At 61.0% G+C, this 27422-nt stretch overlaps 1 protein-coding gene across 22 annotated transcripts in view; it reads right to left on the bottom strand.

Annotated features, from left to right (window-relative positions):
- BRSK2 (BR serine/threonine kinase 2) overlaps positions 1 to 27422 on the bottom strand; it is a 69755-nt gene that overhangs the window by 27044 nt on the left and 15289 nt on the right. For 10 of the 22 annotated variants that reach the window (XR_002938410.3, XR_002938408.3, XM_063783702.1 and 7 more), the window contains one exon: positions 1236 to 1330. Coding sequence is in view for 15 of the 22 variants with exons in the window: in XM_063783702.1 (XP_063639772.1) it covers positions 1236 to 1330 (95 nt within the window). In the remaining 7 variants the exon portion in view is untranslated. Of the gene's footprint in view, positions 1 to 1235; positions 1331 to 23788; positions 23918 to 27422 lie in introns of those variants that run through there. The other 12 variants (XR_002938405.3, XR_002938406.3, XR_002938407.3 and 9 more) reach the window with 8 other exon arrangements.

The raw sequence follows: 27422 nt of genomic DNA, 5'->3' as shown, positions 1-27422 counted from the left end.
CAGGAGCCAGTGTGGACCAGGCTTTGGAGCTAGGGCCAGTCTTGTGATAGGGTCCCAGCCCTGGCGAGTTGGCCAGCCTGTCCCCAAGCCCTTCCCTCCCAGGCGGACATCTGTGCACAGCGCCTGCAGGTGACAGGGACACCTCCCCTTTCCCGCATCCCCAGGCCCTCCTTTAGTCGGGGCTCACAGGCACCTCCCAAATTCAGCATGGGACTCTCCCCAGCTACGCCCCGCACTGGATCTCTCTGCCAGGCGCTGTCCTGGCCCCATCACTCCCAGGGCCTCTGTTTCTCCTCCAAGGCAGGGTGGGACCCTGCCAGCCCCATCCAGGCAGCCCTCAGCAGCCCTTAACACCACCCCCACCTCCCCATAGGGTCCCCAGGCCTCCCCAGTTTAGTCTGGTTAATTCCTCCACACCCCAGCAGCTGGGGGGTGCTCAACATGTCACAGTCCCCAACCCTCAGCACCTTCCACAAGCCTCCCCTCTCTTGGCCACTCCCACTGGCCTCATCCCCGTGTCCTGCCCCACCCGCAGCCCTGCATGCGAAGGAGTGAATGGAGAGGAAGGGAGAGGAGGGGGCTCGACTGGCCCCAGTGCTGGGAGGGTCGCACACTGCCAGCCCAGATCCCACTGTGGGTGGGACCCGGAGCAGCTGGGAGCCCCAGCCTCTTCCTCTACACCCAGGGTCAGGCTTCCCAGCAGCCGGGGCCGCCCCCTCCCCACTGACAGGTGGGTCACAGCCCAGAAACCCTCCACCCAGGGGGCCTGCCTGGTCTCCATGGTGACCAGACACCACCGGATGGAGCCGACGGAGGCCAGGCCCCAGTGGAGGAGGAAGGTGCAGCTCCCCTCTGCCAAGCTGTGCCCTGGTAGGAGAGGGGTGCTCTGAGGCAGGGAACTCCTCTCCATTCTAGCTGGGAACACTGAAGCCCTGCCTGCTAGCACAGCAGGTCCTGCAGCAACTGAACTGCCCAGCTGCAGCCTGTCCCCTCAGGGGTGCCCACTCTGCTTGGAGGCAGGAGAAAGGTGGGCAGGGCTGGAGGGGAGGAGCAAGGGCAAAGGCGCCCTACCAGGGGACCAGCAGGGGTGTGGCGGCCCAGGAGCCTGCAGGACCCGCCCCCCCCCCCCACCCCGCATTCAGCACCGCAGGTCCCCACAACCTTGGCTCCCACCCCTGTGCTATTCCCCGCCCCACCCCACCGCCGGCCCCGCCTCCCTCCCCAGCCCCACCCACCTTCATCAGCACAGACTCGCTGAGCTTCTCACGGTTGACGATCTTGATGGCCACCTTCTGGCAGGTGACGCAGTGAACCCCCAGCTTTACCAGACCTGCGGGAGAGAAGCAGCCACGCTCAGACCCGCCCAGGGTGCCTGCAGCGAGCACCCAGCCGGACAGTGCAGGTTGGGGGCCTCCTCCCACGTCCTGGACAGCAGGGGTCCCACCCGCTCCAGGGCCGGAGGCCCCTGCCCGCCTGGGTCGCTGTCCAGAACAGCTCAGTGCTGGCGTCATGCTGCCCCTACAAAGCTGTGTCTTCCCTCCACACCGGCCCTCTGGGCTTCTCAGGTCTCTGTGGCCCCCCTTGCCCTCTCCCCATCCCAAGGCACCCAAATCCCCTCCCTTCAGCCTTCAGCCACCCTCAGCTGGGAGCCAGGGTGCCCTCGAGGTGCCTGCCTGGCCCAAGAAGGCTGTCCCCCGCACACCCTGCCGAGACCCCCACCTGCAGCCTTCTGCAGAGATACCTCAGCCGCAGCCCTCCGCCGAGACCCCCACCGGCACCCCTCCTCCGCCGAGACCCCCACCGGCACCCCTCCTCCGCCGAGACCCCCACCGGCACCCCTCCTCCGCCGAGACCCCCACCGGCACCCCTCCTCCGCCGAGACCCCCACCGGCACCCCTCCTCCGCCGAGACCCCCACCGGCACCCCTCCGCCGAGACCCCCACCGGCACCCCTCCTCCGCCGAGACCCCCACCGGCACCCCTCCTCTGCCGAGATGCTCTGCACCTGAGCCCCGGCCCTGTGTTCACCCCAGGACACCAGGACGGGCCCCAGGTAGCTCCCCAGGCAGCACTGCCCTAGACCTCCGCGGCCCGGCAGCCCCTTCCTTCCCAGACCCACCTAAAAGGCAGGCAGGGTGCTCTGGGAATGTGCCTTGGCTGGGCACACCGTCCCGGTCCCCCTCCGCGCCTCGGCCCACCCTCCCTTTCTCCTCTCCCCACTTTTTTCACAGCCAGATACTTGCCCCTGCCCAGGACAGCCCAGCCACACCCCTGAGCCCCACCTGGCCTGAGCTGTGGCCTTGACACTGGAGATGCCCCCAGGAGCCCACAACCCAGGCCCTCTTCTACCATCAAAGGTCCTCAGGCGCACTCATGGGCCATTCCATGTTGGGGCATGTTGGAACCATGGGGGGATCAGGTTATCACAGGGGACCCCACTCCTAGGTGCACCCAGACACCCAGAGCCGGCCCAGGTTATCACAGGGGACCCCACTCCTAGGTGCCCCCAGACACCCAGAGCCGGCCCAGGTTATCACAGGGGACCCCACTCCTAGGTGCCCCCAGACACCCAGAGCCGGCCCAGGTTATCACAGGGGACCCCACTCCTGGGTGCCCCCAGACACCCAGAGCCGGCCCAGGTTATCACAGGGGACCCCACTCCTGGGTGCCCCCAGACACCCAGAGCCGGCCCAGGTTATCACAGGGGACCCCACTCCTAGGTGCGCCCAGACACCCAGAGCCGGCCCAGGTTATCACAGGGGACCCCACTCCTAGGTGCGCCCAGACACCCAGATCCTGGCTGGCATTCCCACTGGGCTTTAGTGGCCGCCATCCTTCCGTGCACGCGCTGTGCTCAAATTTCACCCAGACTCGGCCTCGCCCTGTTGACCCGCGGGACGTCACCGGTGTTTACTGACCGTGTGGGTGTGCTCTGGGCTCCTTTCCTGTTCTCGTTTTTATCCTGGTGCACACACGTGTGCATTTTCTTACCAATTTGCAAGAGCCCTTTGATTTTTTTGGGAAATTAATCCTTTATTTGTCTCACGTGTCAAGCCTCCATTCCCCCGGCCCCATCGGCTTTTAGCTTTATTTTGCCCTTTCCGTCAGTTTCATTTGTGTGGCGTCACGCCTGGATCTGGGTGAGCCCAGGCCGGGTGGGGGACCCAAAACCTTGCCGAAGAAGCAGGCTTCCCCAGAGGCAGGGGGAGCTGCAGGCCGGGCAGTGACACAGGCTGGGCACAGAGGGGAGCCCAGTGCCAGGGGTGGGGGGTGGCCTCGGCAGGGTGTGCTCATGGAGGAAGAGCTGCTTCTCCCTGAAGGCCTTTGATCCAGCACAAGGCTTGTGATTCGCTCAGCCGGAGAAGCACTCAGGAGGGCCTAGAGCCCTTCATCCATAATCCAGGGCGGCTGGAGGCGCCCACAGCGCATCCCTCCCCAGGCATGAGGCTGGCCTGCATCCCGGGGCAGGGGTCCCTGCAGGAAGGACTCAGCCCCACACACGGAAAGGAGCAAGAGCTCAATGTCCCCCAAACCTGGCTGCAAGGCTAAGGCGTGGTCCGTGACAAAAGCCTCTGGTCCGAAGGGCATCGAGCTCCTAAAAACCCTCAGGACAAACTCCTGGGAGGATGCAGCCAGAGGCCAGGACAGAGGCTCCCAAAGGAGGGAGGAAATGACCCAGAAATGCCCAGCATGAGGCACCCTCAGGAGACCCCAAAGGATGAAGGGCCCACACCCTGCCCCAGGGCATCATGAGGGTGCAGGGGTGAAGCAGGAGGGAGGCTGTGGTCAAAGCCCCCAAGGGCACCGGGACAGCATTCCCAGGGTAGGTGACGAAGCCCTGGTGGCTCTGCATTTTCACAAAAGATGGCCCCAAACAGGAGGGAAGTCATTAGGGCACAGCCACCAAGGGCACGGGGCAGCTGTTAAACAGTGGCAAAACCTGATCAGACCGCAGAAGACGCTCACTGCTGAGCACAGCAGGATGCTGGTTACAGAGCAGCAGGGCCCTGGGCAGGGACAGCACGTGTGGCCACACGCACAGACATGCACCTGTGTACACCCCTAGGTGTGTGCATACCTCTATGCGTGCACACACACACCAGTACACACCCCTGTGCCTACACTCAGTGCACACACACCCATGTGCACACACCCACACACCAAGTGCACACGCACCCAGGACACACACCCGTGCACACACGCACACACACCCAGGACACACGCCCAGTGCACACACCCACACGAGTGCACACACACCTGTGCACATGCATCCAGGACACACCCATGCACACACACCCATGGGCACGCCCACACACCACATGCACACACACCCATGCACACGCGCATGCACCCAGGACACACACCCGTGCACACACACCCATGCACACGTGCACACACACCCAGTGCACAACCCACACACCGAGTGCACACACGCACACACCCAGGACACACACCCATGCACACACACCTGTGTACACATGTGCATGCACCCAGGACACACCCATGCACACACACCCATGCGCACACACCCAGGACACACCCAGTGCACACGCCCACATGCCAAGGGCACACACCCATGCACACGCACCCAGTACACACCTCCAGTGCACACAAGCACCCAGTGCACACCCCCAGTAGCCCGTGTGCACACACCCATGCACACACAGTACGCACGCCTGTACACACACCCATGCATGTACACACGATTGCATACATACACCCCAGTGCACATGCACACACACCCGCAGTGCACACACACTCGTGCACATACCATCATGCACACATACGTACAAACATGCACACTCCCAGTGTGCACACACATCCTTGAATGACAGGAGCCAAAAGGTGTGGAGAGCACAATCCTGCCTCCAGAAAAGGAAAGAAAGTGGGGACTGAAAATGGGAGGGAGCCTGACAACCACCTGGGCCAACTTTATTGAAAGGACACTGCTGGGCCCAGCACAAATCAGGACAGCCAAGTCTCGGAGCACTGGCCTTGCTCCAGGCGCTGCTTTGAGTGGGGCCCCTTCACCCCTATTTCACAGATGAGGAAACAGTGGTTCCATCCCCTGCCAGCACATGTGGCTCAGAAGGGCTGTGAGGACAGCGGACCACATGGAAGAAGGCATTCCTGGCAAGCACCCACCTTCCCAGAGGAGGTTACGGAGGGGATGGAGCCACTGGGGGTGGGCCTGCCGCATCCATAGAGCCTGCCCACGTCCTTGAGGCTGGAGTCTGGGGGCTGCAGGTGGCCTCTCAGATAGCAACAGAGTCACAGAGGAGCCACAGCCACCAAGAGCCTCCTGCCTATGCTCAGGAGCCTCGCAGTGGCTCAGGTAAAGGCAGCCACGACGCAGCAGGCTGGGATGTAGGAGAGCCGTCCCCAGCTGCATCCTGGAGCTCTGGTCACTCCTCCTGCCTCCATCTTCTTTCACTTGCTGCCCCTATGCCTAGAAAGTCCTTTCCCCATTACTGTACTCTGAAGACTCCTACACACTCCTCAGAGCCCAGCATACAGGCGTCCCTCCTAGGTAAAGCTTCCCTGGGGTCCTAGGCAGCAGTGCAGGCCTCTGCGTCCTGGTATCCCTCAGCTCCGAGTTTCTCTGAGCAGAATGTTTGGGTTATGAGCAGTTTTGCCACTTTCTGGAGGCAGGGAGTGGAGAGTGTGCTGTGAGAGGCCCTCCTGACTGGGCTGTAGCCTGGAGGATGGGGGACGGGAAGCTGGAGCGGGGAAGCCCAGGGCCACCCTTCATCATCTCCCCCTGCAACTCACTGTGGCTTATTTTCCAATTGAGAGTCCATCTCTAATTGCTGTCTTTACACAAACACAGGCTTGGCTGTCGAGAGGGAAAGCACGCAGTGCCACAGATCACTGCCCAGGGCCCTGAGGGGGCAGGCGGTGCACAGCAGCTCACGCCAGGCCCCATTTCTGTGGGAGCGTGTGCCGGCGGGTGCCCAAGAGTGCTGGGTCTCCCTGCGCCCCCCCACAGGGAAGGGCCTGGGCATGTGGAGCCCCAGGGCATCCCAGGGAAGCCACGGGTATGCCACGAGGATGCTGGGCCTCAGGGAGCAGACTAGCACATTAACACGGGTGCCCCCAGGTGCTCCTGAGCCGGCCAGGAGAGTCAAAGGGAGCCCCAGGACTACCCTGCACGTGGTATCTGAGAGCAGGCCTTGACTCAAGTCCCAGGCTGGCCAAGAAGTGAGGGGCCTTCTCCTGCCTGGGCCGGGCGGGGCAGCAGGACAGCCCCTGCCCCTGCACTCAGCTACCCAGGAGGACTGGCAGGCAGGGTTGTGCCAGGAGGGCTGGCACTTTCTGGAGGGGCAGTGAGGGCTCAGTTCTGCAGCTCTGCCGGCAGCGCCCTGCCCCCAGGAAGCCAGTGGGGCTGTGGGGAGAGAGGGGATGGGGGGCTGCAGGTCCAGGAGCCAAGCCAGCCTAGGGCTGGACGGGCTGCTTTTTAGTTTGGGTAGGGGGCCCTGGGGCAGGTGGCAGTGTTGGCACTGGGGAAGGACCCCACGCAGCCCCCTCACCGCCCCGGCACGCACCAGACTAAAGTTGCGCAGCAGGTATGGGGACAGCCTGGGGTGCCGCCCCCCATCTCCCGCATGCAGACCCAGGAGGCTTCCCACCAGGCGGAGTGGTCCCGTTTCATAGACTTGCCTGCTGCTGGCCACTCTGGTGCCCTCCCCACCTGCATTTGGCTGAGGGATCCTGAGCTCCTCCCCAGCAGCCCCACCACATCCTGTGTCTGCACCCCCAGGTCCTCTCTGCTCCCCACCACGTGGCTGCTGGCCCATCTGTTGCCCCCACCCCCGTTGCCAGCAACCACCTCCTGGAGGGAGGACACCTCACAGGTGAGAGTCACACAGAAAAGACACGGGGCACCTTCACCCAGGGCCAGGCAGGAGTCACACAGAGAAGACACGCGGCGCCTTCGCCCAGGGCCTCTGCGAGTTCCCAGCACCCCAGGGCCTTCCCTGCACACCCTAGATTTGCGGGGACAGACCCAGGCTCGAGACCGAGATTTGCCAGGACTGGGCACCCCCCGAGGGCTACATGCGTCCTCCCCGGCGTGTCCTGTCTCCTGCGGAGTCTGAAAGGATTAAAGTGACAGTTCAAGCCTCTTCTTTCCCCTGGAGGGGCCGTCTCAGGTATTTACACCCCACAGGCCCAAGCCCAGTCGCCAGCAGAGCACGCCCCACACACATCCCCAGAGCATGCCCCACACACATCCCCAGTGCCCGCTGTGTGCCAGGCCCCCATCCAGGCCCTGATGGCCACGTGGCCCTGCCCGTCCCATGCAGCTGGGTGCCCAGAGCACCCAAGGCCCCACAGGGACCGGTGTGTGCTGGTGTTTGCTTTCCCGAATGGGCGCGCACAGGCTAGGAGCCAGGGGCCAGCCCACCGTCCAGAGCACTGGGTTTAGGGGGAAGGCTGGACAGGTGAGGTGTGCTCACCGTGGCACCACACCGGACAGCAGAACCTCAGCCCTCCCCAGCCATGAGGCCGCAAATCCGCTCTCCAGAGGCCTGAGGCACTGGCCCCGGGGCAGGTGTACCCAGGAAGCTCAGCGTTCCCCCCACGCCCTCCCCTGCCCCACGCCTCTTCCCATCTCCACAGCGCACATCTAGTGCCACAGCCTGGAGTGCCACCTGGGGACCCTGTCGGGTGCCTGCTACCCACCCTCGCCCAGAAGGGGGTGGGTTCCCAAAGAAAGGACGGGGGCAGCTCATCTACCCCAAGGCCAGTGGAGAGGACACAGAGTGGGAGACGAGCGGGGGTGTGGGGGGCTCGGGATGGGCTGCCGACCTCGGTGCTGGATGCGTCCCCTGTAGGTGAAGAGCCTCCCGCGGCCCCTGGCCCAGGCTGCATGGAGGAAACGTCCTGAGGGGGTGGGGTCATTGGACAGGCCTGCCCTGCCTCCACCCCACTGAGGCGGCTCCCAGAGACCAGGACAGGTGACAACCTGCCCCGTCGCTGTCACCAACCCGCACCTCTGGGACCAAGCGGGCTTCATCCACAGACCACAAGGACACCACAGCTTCCTCCTGGACTCTGGGGAGCTCAGTGGGCATGTCTGGCAGCAGTGCCCTGCAGGGCGTCCACGTGCTGAGGACCCGAGGCCCCCACACAGCCTGCGGGACCCCCCAGGAAGCAGCCCCTCCAGCCCAGCCTGCAGATCAGGCAGCCCTGAGTGACGCCTTCACCAGAGCCACCTGAGAGGCCTTAAGCAGAAGCCACCTGCTGAGTGGCTTGGACTGATGACCCGGGGAGCTGAGACTCCAAGTGCTGAGAGCGCCGGGACCGACCGGCCACGCAGCGCAGGACGATGCAGACGTCAGGCTTCCCATCACAGGCCCCGGGGCAGCACTCAGGACCGGGGTCCGAGTCCCCACGCCTGGCAGGAACAGCCTCGCTGAGTGGGAAACACGTGGCATCGCAGCAGGGCCTGGGCGCCAATCCCACTGACCCCACGGTCTCTGACAAGGGCCCCAGATTCTTTGCCCATGGAGGCGGGGAGAACACCCCTCCCGCCAGCACTCTGGGCCCACGAGGTGCTGTGTGTGAGCCCCAGGAAGGGGAAGCATGAAGGCCAGGGGGTCCTGCTCCGCCCCTGCATCCCGCCCCCCCGCCAGCAGGTCCCAGGGAGCCCACCTGGCAGAGGCCCAGGTCCAGAGCCCCCAGCAGGCTCCACAGGGCCCTGCCTGGCCCCCCCGACTCCCTCTGTCCAAACAGTCCCAACGGGTCCTGAGCCTGGGCCTCCCAGGCCAGGATGGAGGGTGAAGCACGGGAGGAATGGCCTGTTGGCTGGATGCAGATGGAGGGCAGGGCAGCAGGTGTGTGGCTGTCCCGTCCTGCCGGGGCACAAAGCAGCCCAGGTCCTGGCGAAGGGTCCTGGACCCTTCTCCTTTAGATGTTGGGGGAGTTCCTGCCGCTTGGCCCCACCCCAGTGAAGGGGGTCCCTCACCTATCCCCAACTCCCACACTGGCCACACAGCCCCCACTGTCTGCCTGGAGGGATTCTGAGGGCAGGTGGGGGCCACCCCGGCAGGACACCTTGTCCCCACCTGGCTCTCCCTGTCCTTCTTCCTTTTGCCCCCACACTCAGACCCACCCAGTGCTGGGGCACCCCCCACATGAGGCAGTAGGGGGTGAGGGCCTCGCAGGTGGACACCCAGCAGAGACTTCCCTCCGCCCGGCCAGCAGGACCCACTGTCACTCCAGGGGAATGGTGGGGCTCCCCGGGGCTCACGGAGCAGTTCCGGAGGCCACAGGGGTGCCGAGGGGTCCACCATGGCCCCACATCACAGCTGGAGGATGCGGGGGTGGAATGGTGACCCCCAAAAGATGTGTGTCCCAGTGCCCGGGGCGCATGAATGTGACCCGACTTGGAAAAACAGTCTCTGCAGAGGTTTCTAAGTTATGGATCTCAATATAACATAGCCCCGGATTTGGGGTGGACGCTAAACCCAACTACCAGCCTTCCTATCAGAGAAAGGCCGAGGAAAGTGTGGCTGGGGACACACGGGGTGGGATGGGGGCCGCCACGTGAGGGTGAAAGCAAGATGGGGGTGGGGGAGCGCTTCTGCAGGCCCAGGGGCACCGGGAACGCTCAGCGGGGGAGGCCTGGGTCACTGGGAACGCCCAGCGAGGGAGGCCTGGGGCACAGGGAACACCCAGCGGGGGAGGCCTGAGGCACCCGGAACGCCCAGCGGGGGAGGCCTCGGGCACCCGGAACACCCAGCGGGGGAGGCTTGGGGCAGGGCTTCCTTGAGGCCTTGGAAGAGCCAGCCCACCCTGGACCTTGGACTTCCCGCCTCCAGAATGTGAAAGAGCACGTCTCTGCTGTTCGGTGACCGGGTCTAAGGAACCCCAGGGAGCTCACGAGTGCCGTCCTCTGCTCACACGACTGTCCGTGGGCAGCATCCTTCATCATGAATCTCCTAAGGCACCTCGAATTCCAGGACCACTGTGGCCACAGCACACCCCTACCCCTCCCACAGTCTCAGAACTTCTCCCCACACACACTCTCCACGTGCCTGAACCCGGCCAGAGGCCTCGGCTCCTAACTGAAGGCTCTGCACTGAAGTATTTACGAGGTCTCGAACTCACCCCTAGCCTCAAGACGCTAAGGACAGGACAGTGGGGAGGGTCCCTGGTTCTGCCGTTTCTGAAGCCTGGACAGCCACGACCCCACCGTCTCCACCACGTACCCCACAAGGCACCATGTCCCCCACGAGGCACCGCATCCCCCACGAGGCACCGCTCTGGGGGAGGCCCTGAGGTACATGGAGGCACAGCTCTTGGGGAGGTCCTGGGTGCATGGGCCCTGGAGGTACCTGGACATTAACCCTCCGGGCTGCTCTCTGGCTGAGCTAAGTCTCCCAAGCTGCATTGCCCTCCCCTTGATCTTCGCAAAGCTCTGTTCCCTTTCCCAGGAGGGGACACAGATACCTGAGGAGCTCAGAAACCCAGGTCTGAGAGACCTCGAGGTCCATCCTCCGGACACCACATCACCAGGTTGGGACTGGCTGTGGGGCTTGCTGGGTGGGCAGCGGCCCCCAGCTGGGGCCAGCACAAGCTTCATCTCCGTCACCCCCTCGGTCCTGGCTTGGGGAGTGGACATGGCGCTGGGCAAACAGCTGGCAAAACTGAGACTCTGGAGGGAGTGTGTCCAGTTCCCCACAGGCAGCCGAGCCTTGGACGGTCAGGCCTGCCTGCCTGTGGGGTCGCCAGAGCTCTTCCAGCACCATGGACAGGACTGTCAGGGAGGAGTGTCCTTGGAAGCAGGTCTTCAGCTCCTCAGAGGCCCTGCCCTGGCCACACCTTTGTCAAGGCCACCCAGTGGGGACTGTCAGCCATGCATCCTGGGGGTGTGGACACCGTAGCAACTGCAAACTCAGGAGGTGCACAGGCCCCTCTGCACCGTCCCCACAGCTCCTCACTCGCCAGGGCCTACCACAGAGCCTCCGGCATCCTGAGCCAGCCTCGGCCCCATAAGCTGCTCCCCTTGTGGTCAGCACACCTTCCCCAGCAATACAGGGACCCCCACCCCTCCCCAGAGCACCCCATGGGTGGCACACGGCAGACAGGGTGGAGGAGCGGCTGGAGGAGGGCAGGCCCCACCTGGGACTCTGCACACACAGGGTACCAAACAGCTCAGGAGGGGGCTGGGGGCTGTGAGCTGCGATGAGGCCTGGCCAGCCCCCGCCCCCAATCTACTTGGCTCACCCCTGATCATTCACCTGCATGCTCCCGTGAGGGGCTCATGGGGGGCCCACAGCTGGGGCTGGGCTGGGCTCTCACCCGACACACAGTTGGCTCTGACCCCGCCTCGAATACACCCGATGATGCGGCCCAGGCACAGGCGCCACCCTCCCCCCATGGGGCACCCCAACCTCAGGCTAGACCCCCTGCAGGCCCAGTGACACCCCCAGCCTGCCCCGACCCCACCCCCACCTGCCCCCTCCTCTCCCGGGCCCTGGTCAGGCCGCCGTGCTCACATCTCCAGCAGAGACCCCGGTGCTGGGCCGGCAGGTTTGCTCCCCAGGCTGGGGGTCCTCCCACCTGCCCCGAGAGGGGCCTCTGAAGTTGCCACAGACATTGAAGCCTTGTTCCTTCATTAGCACCCAGGCCCTTGCTCCCTGACCCTTCGGCCTCCTCAGTCTGGGGGCACCCAGGCTCTATGCACCCCCACCCTGCACACCCACGGTAACAGCCCCGACACAGGAGCTGGGGCAGGGGGCAGGAAGGAGCGAGGCCCTCAGCACACGCTCAGAACATCAATAGATCCCACGGCCTCCACCGCCCGCCCACCAGTGCCAGGTGCAGAGGGAAGGGGCGGCGCATCTCTTGGGAGACAACTGCTCACGTTGGAAAAGAACCTCTCTAGTTAAATTCGTGCCACCCTGAAGCATTTCACACGCACTGCAGCCGCTCCGCTGCCTCTGCCTGGCTCCCGCCTCCTAACCCAGCACCCAAACAAAGGTGGGATGCAGCTCCCACTCGGGACCAGATTGTGGAGGAGGAAGCAGCTTCCCAGCCCTAGGCTGTTCCAGGATCCAGGTCCCTTCCAAGCAGAGGCAGGCATCTCTGCAGCTGGAGATGGGCAAGGGTGGGCCTGAGCCAGGGCCAGACTGCAGACGCCTGCCTCCCTCCTGGGTGTGACCCCAGACGTGCCTGGCCTCAGGGGTCTCCTGACACCCCGTCCTGGGGGGTGAAGATTAAATGAGAGCCCCCACACTGTCCCTCCCCTCCGAAGCGCAGCCTGGGATCCAAAGCACAGCCTGGGACTGTACCAGGAGGAGGCCCAGGGTCAGCCAAGCCAGGAGCCCACAGGCAGCCCAAAGATCTGAATCCTAAAGATCTGAGGGTATCACTCTGAGCATCCCAAAGCCCCTCTCTGCTCTGCACCCAAATGAAAGATGTCGGTGGGAGGCCCCAGTCAGGCTCCAGGGTTGAGACCTACTTGCCAGCACCCAGCCAGGGGGCCGAGGGGGCCCTGGGGGGCATAGGCCCCTCCCCATGAGAGGCTCAAGCCAGGCTCTTAAGGTCAGGTGGAAAAACAGGGAGTTGCCAGGCACCTGCTGGATGCCACATGGAGGCTGAGCCCCCAGGACTGCCAGCCCCCACCTAGAGCTGAGGACAGGAGTAACCGGAGGAGTCCCCCAGGCAGGCCACAAAGAGGGTGACAGCCAGGGAGGAGGCTGCAGGGAGGAGGTGTATCCCGAGGGGACAGCCCAGGCAGTGGAGGAAGAGGCTGGAGCTGGGGACCAAGTGGGTGGAGATAGGACTTGGGGGAGTCACAGGGGGTCCAGGCAGGGCCTGCATGGAGGGGCCCAGGCCCAGGCTGGCGGACCTCACACTCACCTGTCAAACCTTCCTGAATTAAACAAAAGGGAGCCTGGCCGTGACGGGGGAACCTCTAAACATTCAAGAACCTTCTAGAGGCAGGCAGGCAGAGGAGGCAGGGGGTGGGCCTGGGCCTGCCTGTCTCCAGGGGACCTGGAAAACTGAAAACGTCTGTTAGCCAGAGTGCAGGGCAGGCCTCAGGTGGGGCTGCAGACACCCTGGAGCATCTGCCAAGGGTGTGCACAGATTGGGGCAGCCCTGGCCAGCCTCTCCCCTCTCTGGGCCAACAAGAAGAGTAGTTGGGGTCACACCCAGCAGAGCAGGGGCCGGCCCTGTGGCAAAATCTGTCTCATCCTAACAAGGCCACCCCACTTCCTGCCCATTAGGCCATCACACATGCACACACACACACATGCACGCACGCACACTTGCATGCATGCACGGACACTGAGCCTCCGGGCAGAGGCCCCGCCTTCCAGAGACTCACACAAGACAACATTCCCTCTTATCCAAGAAAGAGGAGGCTCCGCACTCAACCAGGCTTCCTTGGAGACGAACGACCACATGCCCGGGTGTGGGAGGAGGCGCGGAGCCTGGAGCAGAATCGGGAGCACCAGTCCTCAGGAAATCAGGATTTCAAACATTCTTGTTTCTGTTTTTTTCGAGATGGAATCTGACTCTGTCGCCCAGGCTGGAGTGCAGGGGCGCCATCTCGGCTTACTGCAATCTCTGCCTCCCAGGTTCAAGTGATTCTCCCACCTCAGCCTCCTGAGCAGCTGGGATTACAGGCGCATGCCACCACCACACACAGCTAATTTTTGTATTTTTAGTAGAGACGGGGTTTCACCATGTTGGCCAGGCTGGTCTCAAACCACGGACCTCAAGTGAGGCACCCGCCATGGCCCCCCAAAGTGCTGGGATTACAGGCGTGAGCCATTCTGGCCAGAAATGAGAATTTCAAAAATTCTGTTGACTGCACCAGCGTGCTAGGATTTAGTGAGTGGCTGCATCTATAAACAAGGTCTACAAAAACGACTAAGAAACAAAAAAAAGCTCTAAGACATGAAAAATAATAACTGCTAGAATAAGAAACTATTTAAATAAGGACTGAAAAAATGAGAAAATTCCCAGCAAAGCAGAACAAGATAACAGAAAGACATAGAGAGACCACCGACCTGACAGCTCAGTATTTGGAGCTGCCCGGGCAGCCAGCGGCTGGAAACACCACCCAAGAGGGAATCACGTCCCAGGGCCCACAAACACAGCTGAGCGAAGGCCCCCCGGTGCCCAGACTCACACCTGACATGCACCTGCAGAGCCCACAAACACAGCTGAGCAAAGGCCCCCCCACCCCGCCAGTGCCCAGACTCACACCTGACATGCAGCTGCAGAGCCCACAAACACAGCTGAGCAAAGGCCCCCCCCCGCCAGTGCCCAGACTCACACCTGACATGCACCTGCAGAGCCCACAAACACAGCTGAGCAAAGGCCCACCCCCCCACCAGTGCCCAGACTCACACCTGACACGCACCTGCAGAGCCCACAAACACAGCTGAGCAAAGGCCCACCCCGGTGCCCAGACTCATGCCTGACACGCACCTGTAACCGGGAGCTCCCAGACACTTGCTGCATTCAATCAATCAACCGATCAATCAATTAATCAATCAGGTATTCACTGAGCTTCTATTAGTCACAGGCACTTATGGCACTACAGAAAAAAAAAGAAAAAACTTCCCCACCCAAGGGTTCAGTCCCTTGGATATGTGTTAGAGCTGAACAGAAATTTGCTGGAGGGACCCCCAGTCCCAGTCCAGCTGAAGTCCTGTTTGGATCTGGCTGAGCAGCCCCCCACATGCCCAACACAGGCAGGGAGCCCCTCCAGGATGACAGCTCCTACTTCAGTCTGAACTGCTGCTCTAAATAAACAACATGCAGTATCCAACGAAACATTACAGCGTATGCAAAGAGGTGGGGAAATGGGTCCCCCTCCGAAGAGAAGAAACAGCCAACAGAAGCAGGACACAGGTGACCCACTCGCAAGAGAAGAAACAGCCAACAGAAGCAGGACACAGTGTGACCCACTCTCAAGAGAAGAAACAGCCAACAGAAGCAGGACACAGTGTGACCCACTCTCAAGAGAAGAAACAGCCAACAGAAGCACGACACAGTGTGACCCACTCTCAAGAGAAGAAACAGCCAACAGAAGCAGGACACAGTGTGACCCACTCTCAAGAGAAGAAACAGCCAACAGAAGCAGGACACAGGTGACCCACTCGCAAGAGAAGAAACAGCCAACAGAAGCAGGACACAGTGTGACCCACTCTCAAGAGAAGAAACAGCCAACAGAAGCAGGACACAGGTGACCCACTCGCAAGAGAAGAAACTGCCAACAGAAGCACGACACAGTGTGACCCACTCTCAAGAGAAGAAACAGCCAACAGAAGCACGACACAGTGTGACCCACTCTCAAGAGAAGAAACAGCCAACAGAAGCAGGACACAGGTGACCCACTCTCAAGAGAAGAAACAGCCAACAGAAGCAGGACACAGTGTGACCCACTCTCAAGAGAAGAAACAGCCAACAGAAGCAGGACACAGGTGACCCACTCTCAAGAGAAGAAACAGCCAACAGAAGCAGGACACAGGAGAACCACTCTCAAGAGAAGAAACTGCCAACAGAAGCAGGACACAGTGTGACCCACTCTCAAGAGAAGAAACAGCCAACAGAAGCAGGACACGGTGTGACACACTCTCAAGAGAAGAAACAGCCAACAGAAGCAGGACACAGGTGACCCACTCGCAAGAGAAGAAACAGCCAACAGAATCAGGACACAGGTGACCCACTCTCAAGAGAAGAAACAGCCAACAGAAGCAGGACACAGGTGACCCACTCTCAAGAGAAGAAACAGCCAACAGAAGCAGGACACAGTGTGACCCACTCTCAAGAGAAGAAACAGCCAACAGAAGCACGACACAGTGTGACCCACTCTCAAGAGAAGAAACAGCCAACAGAAGCAGGACACAGGTGACCCACTCTCAAGAGAAGAAACAGCCAACAGAAGCAGGACACAGTGTGACCCACTCTCAAGAGAAGAAACAGCCAACAGAAGCAGGACACAGTGTGACCCACTCTCAAGAGAAGAAACAGCCAACAGAAGCAGGACACAGGTGACTCACTCTCAAGAGAAGAAACAGCCAACAGAAGCAGGACACAGGTGACCCACTCTCAAGAGAAGAAACAGCCAACAGAAGCAGGACACAGGTAACCCACTCTCAAGAGAAGAAACAGCCAACAGAAGCAGGACACAGTGTGACCCACTCTCAAGAGAAGAAACAGCCAACAGAAGCAGGACACAGTGTGACCCACTCTCAAGAGAAGAAACAGCCAACAGAAGCAGGACACAGGTGACCCACTCTCAAGAGAAGAAACAGCCAACAGAAGCAGGACACAGTGTGACCCACTCTCAAGAGAAGAAACAGCCAACAGAAGCAGGACACAGGTGATCTAAATGCTAGAATTTTCAGAAAAGGATAATATCACACATATATATATTTCATTGGAGAAAAAGATGAACGAAATTAATTCAGTGGATTGGCTGAATAGCAGCGTGGGTACAATAGAAGAACAGTGACCTCGATGACCAGCCAGCAGAAACTATCCTGACAAGCACCAAAGCAAAAGAGGGAGGTGGAGACCTCACAGCATGTCAGGTGCCTATGGAGCCCCCTCATACTCTAAGGCACTTGTTCCCAGAGTCCCTCAATACAGGAAAGAGCAAATAGGGAAAAGGGCGCATTTTATTTTTATTTTTTTCTGAGATGGAGTCTCGCTTTATCCCCCAGTGTGGAGTGCAGTGGTGCAATCTCAGCTCACCGCAAACTCCACCTCCCAGGCTCAAGCAATTCTCCTGCCTCAGCCTCCCGAGTGGCTGGGATTACAGGTGCCTGCCACTACACCTGGCTAATTTTTGTATTTTTAGTAGAGATGGGGTTTCACCATGTTGGCCAGGCTGGTCTCAAACGCCTGACCTCGTGATCTGCCCTCCTTGACCTCCCAAAGTGTTGGGATTACGGGCATGAGCCACCACGCCTGGCTGAAGAGGCCACATTTTAAGAGAGAACAATGAAGAATTTCCCCAAATGTACTAAATACATCAGCCCGTGGATCCACGGGGCTCACTGAACCTCAAGCAGGACAGACACCTGGAGGAACACACCAAGGCGGGTCACTGCGAAACACACAAAACTGAAGGATAAAAAGAAAACCTCAAAAGCAGCCAGAGACACACATCATACCCGGGGCCTCAGTGGTGGCTGCCTCTCACCAGCAGAGGACCATGGTGTAGCACCTGCTAAGCACTCAAAGGAAACCCAGAATTCTACATTCAGCAAAAGTATCCTCCAAAACTGAGGCTAAATACAGCCGCCGGTAGTTAAATGAAAGCCGGGGGAACGTGTTGGACACAGACGTGTGGGAAGCCCTTCGGTCCGAGGGAGGTGAGCCCAGGCCACAGCCTCAGGGAGAGGTGACGGGCACTGGGAAGGGGGCACATGAGCCTAAAAACCTGTTCTTACAAGAGCATCTCTCGAAGACTGACCCTGCAAAACAGCGGATTTTGCGGACGTGACACCCAGGAAATAGAACACTCAATGCTGCAGTCCACGGGCTGTGTGGCTGGAAGGACGTCCTCACAGGCATCATACTCTGTGCCCACGAGACCCCCCAGCCTCAGGACCCTCCGTACTCTTAAGCGTTACTGACAAAATCAAAGTGCTGTGGTTTGTGTGTTTCTATCCACCAACATTATTGTACTTGAAATTAAAACAGAAATTTTATAAACACATCCCTCCCCCTCCCCTTGCCCTAGCTCGGGTGGCCCCAGGCCCTGGCCATTGCAAAGGTCCCCGTGCACCAGGTGAGCCCTGAGGTTGCCAAGAGCACTAATGAACTTGGTTCAGCTTGCCTGGTTCCAGTTCCCACTGGCAATGGACTTTGAAACTCTCAACTTTTCCCAGTCTGAAAAACCTACATCACAGAAAAGAACTGCCAGGGGCACTCACCTGCCCAAAGCTGGGAGCTCCGGCCTTTACCACAGCTGCCCTCCCAGGGGACAGTGGCCGAGGAGGCCGTGGTGGAGCCCGTGCAACAGAAGGGGCAGCCGCTCCAAGTCCTCTGCTGGGACCACCGTGTGGGCAGTGAGCAGGTAACGGGTTCCTCCAAGCCAGTGAATTCTATGAAGGAAAGTGAGGGACCCAAGGGGGCAGAGCAGGCCCCGGGCAGGCAGGGGTGCCAGCTATCCAGCAGGGACCAGGGCTGCCTTTTCTGTGGGGCCTTAAAAAACCCAAATGAGGCTGACTAAAACTGGGTCCAATGAGAAAGTCTGGCAGCTCCTCAAAGTTAAACACAAGCCAGGTGCAGTGGCTCAAGCCTGTAATCTTCGCATGTTGGGAGGCCAAGGCTGCAGTGAGCCAGAATCAAATCGCTGCACTCCAGCTGGACAACAGAGTGAGACCCTGTCTCAGAAAAATAAATGAACTAATTTTTTTAAAAAGGTAAAGACAGGGCCAGGCGCAGTGGCTCATGCCTGTAATCCCAGCACTTTGGGAGGCCCAGACGGGCGGATCATGAGGTCAGGAGATCAAGACCATCCTGGCTAACACGGTGAAACCCCCTCTCTACTAAAAATACAAAAAATTAGCCAGGCGTGGTGGTGGGCGCCTGTAGTCCCAGCTACTCAGGAGGCTGAGGCAAGAGAATGGCGTGAACCCCGGAGGCGGAGCTTGCAGTGAGCCGAGATCACGCCACTGCACTCCATCCTGGGCAACAGAGCGAGACTCCATCTCAAAAAAAAAAAAAAAAAAAAAAAGGTAAAGACAGAATTACCACTCTGAGGTCTATGCTCCCAGGAACTGAGCTCAGGGACCCACATGGGTACTCACACACACGTCCACAGCACGCCACTCCTGAGAGACACAAGGTGGAAGCAGCCACATGTCCACGGCAGATGATAGGCGAACAATGTGGTCTGTCCACACAGGTAAGTGCGTTCAGCCTCAAAAGGAAGGAAACCCCAACAGGGATGACAACAGGGATGGCCCTGAGTACATTCTGCTGTGTGAAGGAAGCCAGACGCAGACAGACGCACAGCATGGGACCAGTGTCTGTGACACGTCCAGAAACGGAAGGCAGGCCATGCTCCCACGGATGGAGGAGGGGCAAGAGAACGTGTGGCGCAGGGTCCCTTGGGGTGGAACATTCTGGAACTAGACAGTGGTGGCCGCATAGCACCGTGAATGCGCTAACCGTCCCTGAATTGTATGGTTAATTTTATATTATGTGAATTTCATTTTAATTAAAAAAATTCAGTCTACTTTTTGTCACCCTACACTAAACAATGTCAGTGATAAAATACATGCCATTTCCAAAACACAAATCTTCCTTGGCCTAAGTTCCAAACAATTGCTGCCTTTGAAACTGCACCTTAGCATACTCTGAGGCTCCTTAGCTTCTAATGAACACCGCATTCCACACATAAGTTCATCCTGGGATCCCAGTGATGCGAACTCTCTACAGAGGGAAGTTCCTAGCGCCCTGAGATCCCCGGAGCACACTGTGGGGCAGTGGCATCCCCAGCCTCAAACTGCCACAGGGGCATGGAGACAGCTTTCCAGGCGGAGAAGCAGCCTGGACACTCCCAGGCCGTCCTCCTCCTGCCCAGCCTCTGGAGATTCTATTTGCACATAGAATTTTAAACAACGGAACAATGGCAACTTTGGGGTGTGGTATTTTTGACCAGCACAAATCTTAGTTCATACAGAAAAATTTGAGTATCTTTAATTTGAATATCTTTATGTTTGAAGGTAAACTCTTCCTTTTAAATTAATGAACAATTGTTTTTAAACTAAGCACAGATGGAGAAAACGCAGTTATATATCCCTGGGGATCACATGACTATTTCCAAGTCTGGCTACAGTAAAGCGTGTGAGGAAGTGGCTGGCGCTGTGTGTCCAGTGTGGGAGGCAGCCCATTTTCCTCGGGGCGGAAGGCGGAGCCAGGCGCTGTGGCTGCCCACCACTGTGCAGCAGCAGCCCCTTACCCACCCGACCTCACCTGAGCTCCAGCCCCTGGGGCTGCTCCTTGGCTCTGGGGCCACTGATGCCCCCAGAGATGGCAGGAGGGGCTGATGGAGTGGGGGTGCCAGGCCCCACCACCCCAGGCTCAGCTCAGGCCCCTCCTTTTGGTTCCCCCGTTCTGCCCAGGCCCCGCCATGGACCTGTGTTGTCAGGGTCAGTGGGTGGTGGGCACTGCAGGGAGCCCAGGCCACATGGCTCAGCTCCAGGAACACAGACCCCAGACGCCCATGACCACTTCCTTCCTGGCTTGGGGAAGTTCTACTGGGGAGCTGGATGCCAGGGCCCATGTGGGCTGTAGGGCTCCCAGGGCAGAAGGTCAGGGCACAGCCTGGGCACAGGGCCCCTCCACCTGCAGAGATACCACTGCCAGGGCCCTCGGGGCTGGACAGAGACAGCTCAGGCCCTGCAGAAGCCCCTGGCCTCCAAGAAGGATGAGTCTCCTACCATGGTCCTGGGGCACTGCCTCTGTGAGTCTCCCCGTGGCCCCTGCAAGGGGCTGCAGGGGTGGGAGGGGTGGGCCAGAGGGAGGGTCTCCTGGGCTGACCCCAGTGGACAGTGGGGTCAGCGCACACCACACCTGAGGGGGTGTCCCGAGGGGCCGTCCCCAGGGGCCGTCTGGGAGGCAGAAGCCCCCAGGGGAGCTCATGGCAGCTAGACATCTGGCTGGCTCCAATCAGAGATCCTGGCTTAGGTCTGAGCTGGTGCCATGAGATGGGGAGAGACCCACCCCAGTCCCTGCCCAGCCCCATCCTCCCCAGGAATGCAGGTTCTGAACGCAGGCTCCTAACATGGGAAGAAGGAGGCCAGGGCCTGGGGTGCTGGGGGCAGCGCCTGCAGTGAGCCCCGCCCATCCACCCCTCAGGCCTACAGCAGTCAGAAAGGGCGTGCACGGTGGGAGGCCATGGGCGGTCCCGTCCCATGCGAGTGACTGCCACTACTGTGCCCTGGGCCAGAGACCCGACGGGCCTGCGACGCAGGGTTGCCTGGGACGCGGGGTTGCTGTGTGCGGCCAGGGCAGAGACCCGACGGGCCTGGGACACGGGGTTGCTGTGTGCGGCCAGGGCTAGTGATCCAACGGGCCTGGGTTGATCTGTGCAGCCAGGGCACCGTTGCCCACTCCCAGCAGGCAGGAGGATCCCCTCTGGGCTGGGGCTGCCTTATCTGACCCCCCAGCCACTGTCCCTGGCTCAGTAAAGGTTTTCCCACAGACACCCCAGCTCTGCTGGGCCCCTCCCACCACTGGACGCCCTCCCTGCAACCCGACCCTGTCTCGCATTTTCTGAGGGCGCCTGCTCCCTCGGCCCCGCCTACCAAACAGCTCAGACTTCACCGACCAGAGAGGACAGAGCAGCACAGCTCAGATTTCACCAATCACAGGACGGGGCAGCACAGCTGAGACTCCACCCACCACAGGACGGGGCAGCGCAGCTGAGACTCCACCCACCACAGGACGGGGCAGCGCAGCTGAGACTCCACCCACCACAGGACGGGGCAGCGCAGCTGAGACTCCACCCACCACAGGACGGGGCAGCGCAGCTGAGACTCCACCCACCACAGGACGGGGCAGCGCAGCTGAGACTCCACCCACCGCAGGACGGGGCAGCGCAGCTGAGACTCCACCCACCGCAGGACGGGGCAGGGCAGCTGAGACTCCACCCACCGCAAGACGGGGCGGCGCAGCTGAGACTCCACCCACCGCAGGACGGGGCGGCGCAGCTGAGACTCCACCCACCGCAGGACGGGGCGGCGCAGCTGAGACTCCACCCACCGCAGGACGGGGCGGCGCAGCTGAGACTCCACCCACCGCAGGACGGGGCGGCGCAGCTGAGACTCCACCCACCACAGGGCTGCTGTTAAGGCTGGTGACCAAGGCCACGTTCCCCACAGGACGGGGCAGCACAGGGGGCAGAGCTCTTTTGGGGAGGGCAAGACGAGGGCCCGGATGCCAGGCCGGGCCAGTGGGCAGGAGCCTTTCCACATAGGGGCAGGCAGCGCCAGCGTAGGAACCTGCACAGCTGGCCCTCCCAGCAGGTGCAGCCCACCAGGTGCTGGCGAGGTCCCCCGTCCCTGCTGTGGGGGCTGCATCCCTCACACATGAACACACTCCTCCCTCGAGGGGCCCTGGCCAGCCAGGGAGCGTGGCACGCACCTGCTGGGCTGGGCTGCAGGCAGAGCCAGGTCTGGCCTTGAGGAAGGTGGAGGTGCGGCTGGAGCAGCTGTGGGCCGGGAGTGTGGCCAGCTGGCACTCTGTGATGTGCGGCCCCTCCCCTGCCCACCGCTGGGCCAGACCTGGGCTCTCTTGGGGAGCAGAGGGAGAAAGGGCAGGTGCAGGGCCGGCGGGGACGTGCCCATTGGCTGGGGTGGCCCTCAGGGCTCATGGGGTGAGGCTGGTGACCTACCAGGCTCCCTCCCCAAACTAGGGCCAGATGGGGCAGAACTGTGCCCCCTGCTCCAGCCCCAGCTTCGGGACCCCACCCGGGCAGGCCGTGGCGGGGCACTGGCTGCTTTCCTGCTGATCTGGCCCAGGAGCAAGGCTGTGAGGAAGGAAGCTCAGAGCCCGCTCTCCCTCAGCAAGGTTGGCTCAGTGACCAGGAAGGAGGAACTAGCCAGCCTGAGGCTGGAGCCCCCACCCTAGGCCCCTGAGGATCCCCAGCTGGTCTCCAAACCTGGGCTGCCTCCTCCAAAGCCCGCCCCCTCCTCCTTCCTGCCAAATCTCCATCTGTTGCCATGGTGATGGGAGCAGAAAAGGCAGACGCACGGCTGTTCTCTCCGCCCCTGCTCCTGCCCCCCTCAGCGGGGCCCTGGGCTGGAACCCCCACCCCAGCCAGCAAGGGCCCTGGCCTCTGAGACCGGGGAACACCCACCTTCTGCACAAAAGGGCCGTCGAAGGCCCTCCTACCAAGTGGCTGCTGAAGCTCCTCCTCAGGCCACAGTGGTCTGGGTGGTGCCCTGCTGTGCCTGCCGAGGGCGGTGGGGGGGCCCACCTGTGGCCTTCTCAACCAGAAGGGGTGTCCCCCAGCCCCTGAGAATGGAGGACCAGCCTCCCCCATGGCCCCATCCTAGGCAGGCGGGGGCTCCTGAGGGTGGGCGTCAGGCAGTGCTGACTCAGGGCCACAGGTGTGCCTGGGTGGGTGACCAGCCCTCAGAGACACAGTGTGAGCCCTGCACTCGGAGCCCCCGAGTCCACTCCTGGGGACCAGAGAGCCTGACGACAACAAAAGCGGCGTCTCGTGCTCAGCAGTGAGGCCTTTGAAGCACCGAGGTCTGCGGGCCCAGCACCCATCGTACACAGCAGCATGACTATGCTGGGTGCTTTCACGGCGCCCCCAAACACGGACTCTGCGACCGTCACCGCTCTGCGAGGCCGACATCACAAACCCCCCCAAACACGAACTCGTCACAAACCCCCCCAAACACGGACTCTGCGTCCGTCACCGCTCTGCGAGGCCGACGTCACAAACCCCCCCAAACACGGACTCTGCAACTGTCACCGCTCTGCGAGGCCGAGGTCACAAACCCCCCAAAACACAGACTCTGCGACCGTCACCGCTCTGCGAGGCCGACGTCACAAACCCCCCCAAACAGGGACTCTGCGTCCGTCACCGCTCTGCGAGGCCGACATCACAAACCCCCCCAAACACGGACTCTGCGTCCGTCACCGCTCTGCGAGGCCGACGTCACAAACCCCCCCAAACACGGACTCTGCGTCCGTCACCGCTCTGCGAGGCCGACGTCACAAACCCCCCCAAACACGGACTCTGCGTCCGTCACCGCTCTGCGAGGCCGACGCCATGAGCGCCCCACCTGCACGCAGGGCTCTTCCCTCTGCTTTTGGAGTCGCTGGTGCACTCAGAAAACCTGTGTCTCCGGCAGGCTCCCCATCTCGGTGGTTCCTGAAGCTCTGTGGAGGCACGACTGACACGTGACAGCCAGCACGCATTTAAAGCACACGCGTGTGAAACCATGACCTGAGGGCCGACATACCTGACACCCCCAAAGCGTCCTTGTGCCCTTCATACACCCCCCACCCACCTCAGCAGCGGCTCTGTCTCTGGACGGCGCCTTCTCTACAACACCCATAAACAGAACCACACGGCACAGACGCCAACTTCCGCGGACGCCACGCAGCCTCCAAGGAGACACAGAAGTGACTCAAAGCCCCCGGCACACCCTGAGCAGGGGAGCCCCGGTGAACTGGGGGAAAAGGCCCTTCTTACGGAAGGTGCTCTGACCAGTTCGTTACAAAACCACCAACACTCCCAACTGTTTTAAATGAGCCAAGGACAGGTAAATCGCTAAGGAAACACAGATGACTAACATCTGTGCGAAGGAGCTCCACTCCCACGGCCCAAGCAGCACGACTGAGCACAGGGAGAAGAGGCGGGCACGGGAGCATGAGGATGCCAGCTGCCCCGTCTGCAGCCCCAGCCTCTCCCTGACTCCCCCAGCTCCAGGCTGCAAGGGGTGAAGGGGATGGCTGGGGCGGGGCAGAGAAACAGAGAGGGAAATGCAGGCCCTGAGGAAAGCCAGGCCCATGCCTCCAGGGTCCGACGGCACACACAGATGTGTGTACACACACCCTTGCACAGGCAGACACAGGCAGACACATACACACACACCCCTGTACAGGCAGACACACATACATCCCTGCATAGGCAGACACATATGCACACCCCTGCACAGACATACACACACACACACCCCCCTGCACAGGCAAACACCTGTATACAGATACATACACACACACACACCCTTGCACAGGCAGACACACATACACCTCCATAAGGCAGACATACACACCCCTGTACAGGCAGATATGCACACACACCCCAGCACAGCCACACACACACCCTTGCACAGCCAAACACACACACCCCTGCACAGGCAGATGTGCACACACATACCCCTGCATAGGCAGATGTGCACACACACACACCCCACCTGACTCACTCTCAGATCTAGTAAGGACCAGCGGGGAGGGTTCCGACGTGAACCCTGACCTGTGCCATCAGGTTGAGGGTCTGCGATGAATTCCGCCTGTCAGGATGGCAGCCACAGGGGTGTCCTTGAGGGTCCAGGCCCTGGACCTGACAAGGAGTGGCCATAGCACTCAGGTGTCTCCTGGGAAGACGGGGGGACTTGGCACAGGCTTTGACCTCAGGATACCCCCAGCCTGGTGGCCCGCTGTGTGAAGACCCCCACCCCATACAGCCTTCTCCCCAGTTCTCCCATGGCTGCTGCCCTGGGGCTGGACGCTGGACTTCTAAGGTGGATGGTGACCTGGGACCCTGGACTCCACCCTCCCCAAAGCCAGGGGCTATGAGAGGATCAGCAGGAGCTGGATGGATTCCTGGGGCATGAGTGTGGGACTGCAGAGGACTGCTGGACACAGGGAGGGGAACTGGTCAGGTGGCCAAGAGAAAGCTCCAGCAGTGGAACTGTGGGCTCTAGGAACAGGCGGAGGGAGGCTGGGGCCCGAGGCCAGGCCCGCCTGTGCTCCCCATGCCATGAGCCTCACAGTTTGCCCCAGGGAGGCCAGAGGATGGGCTGCAGAGAGTATGGGGCTCAAAGGTGGATTCTGGAGTGGAAGGACCTGGGACCAGGAACCCCTCCACCAGGAGGTGATGGAGGAGGTGCCCAGGCAGCCCCTGCCCCCTCTAGCTGCAGGGCAGGTGGGCTCAGCTCCAGGGTGGGCAGGAGACCCAGGCGGCCTTCCCTGGAGGGCACAGGTGCCCTGAGTCTGTGGATCTGAGGGCACACTGGGCAAATGGAGCAGCAAACAGCCCCTCCCTGCCGGGCCCGCCCCACACTCTGGGAAAGCCCTCCTGGAGGTGGCACCTGCCTGGAGGCGGGGGGACCCAATCCCAGCGGAGCCAGTTGATCACGTTAGACTTCTATTAACTGGTTTTCACAATTCAATATTGAAAGATTAGCCCGATGAAACATTTTGATTGAATCCTGTAACTATTTGGTGATTCAGTCTCTGAAGCTAGTGTCCTAGTTTAGGGGCTGCGTCGAGGCCCCTAGAGGGTCTAGAACCCCTGCAGAGCTGCTAGAACCAGGCTGCTAGAACCCCTGCAGAGGTGGGGCCTGAGGCACCCCATGAAGGAAGGGGTCTCCTGGGGGTCAGCAATTTCCTTGAAGGTCATGCAGGGCAGGTGGCAGGAACAAGGGCCTCGGAGGGGAGGCCCGTGCAGGAAGACGAGGGGTGGCACTGTGGCCAAGGGTCCGATGTGAGAAGCCCCCCAAGTGGACTCTGTGGGGCCAGGAACCTACTTCCTGTGTGGACACCACGGTGTCGCCAGAGGGCACAGGGGGCAGCAGGGCCCTCTGCAGGCAGTGGGGCTGTCGTGGACACAGCAGAGGTGGCCAGCGGGAGCCAGTCAGAGCCGGTGACCCACACCACGCTCAGAGAGGGCTGGGGTGGGAAGGAGACAGCAGATGTGGGGGACCCACGCAGACACCACAGCCACCACAGCAGCCTCCTCCAGGGCCTGCAGCTCCCTCCGCTCTGCACCTGCCAGGCCCCACCCTCGGCAGCCCAGGGGATGGCTACCAAGTCGCCGTGGTGACGTTGGGACCCCCTTCCCTGGGAAACCCTAGGAGCCTCCGCCTGTCATCCTAGGTGCAGGCAGACAAGGATGCACAGACCACACACATGCACGCGCACACACGTTTGCACGCACAGGCAGGCACGCATGCACACACCTGCACATGCAGACGCACCACACACACACATGCACACACACACACAGATATGCAGGCGCACACAAACCTGCACATGGACATGCACACACATGCGTGTACCTCGTGGAGGGAGCAGATGCCTGGGCTCCTCTTTTCCAAGCTGCAGGCTGACACCCTGCCAGCCCCACCCCAGGCCCTGGGATGTGGCCCAGCAACAGGCCCACCCCCACACCCTCCAGCAGCACAGCCAGCAGGCGGCCGAGTGCTGGACACACAGCTGTCCTGGCCTCTGCAGGCCTCCTCATGCCAGCTCCGTGTGGCCCATCCTGAGAGCCTGGGGCTTGCTGGCATCCTCTGCAGGGGTGTGGGCCCCCGCCCTCCTGTGTTGCCAAATACCAGCTCCGCTCGCCCCCCCATGCAATTTGCTGAGCTCTCTGGGGTCCTGAGTGGCAGGGACAGCCCAGGTGTGGCTCAGTTTATCTTTTTTTTGAGACAGAGTCTTGCTCTATCACCCAGGCTGGAGTGCAGTGGCAAGATCTCAGCTCACTGCAAGCTCCGCCTCCCGGGTTCATGCCATTCTCCCGCCTCAGCCTCCCCAGTAGCTGGAACTACAGGCACCCACCACCATGCCCGGCTAATTTTTGTTTTTGTTTTGTATTTTTAGTAGAGATGGGGTTTCACCGTGTTAGCCAGGATGGTCTCCATCTCCTGACCTTGTGATCCGCCGCCTTGGCCTCCCAAAGTGCTGGGA

This window comes from Pan troglodytes, chromosome 9 (genome assembly GCF_028858775.2).
Source record: "Pan troglodytes isolate AG18354 chromosome 9, NHGRI_mPanTro3-v2.0_pri, whole genome shotgun sequence".
NCBI lineage: Eukaryota > Metazoa > Chordata > Mammalia > Primates > Hominidae > Pan > Pan troglodytes.
Note: the sequence above shows the minus strand (reverse complement) of the source record. Positions and strands in the feature narration are given on the sequence as shown.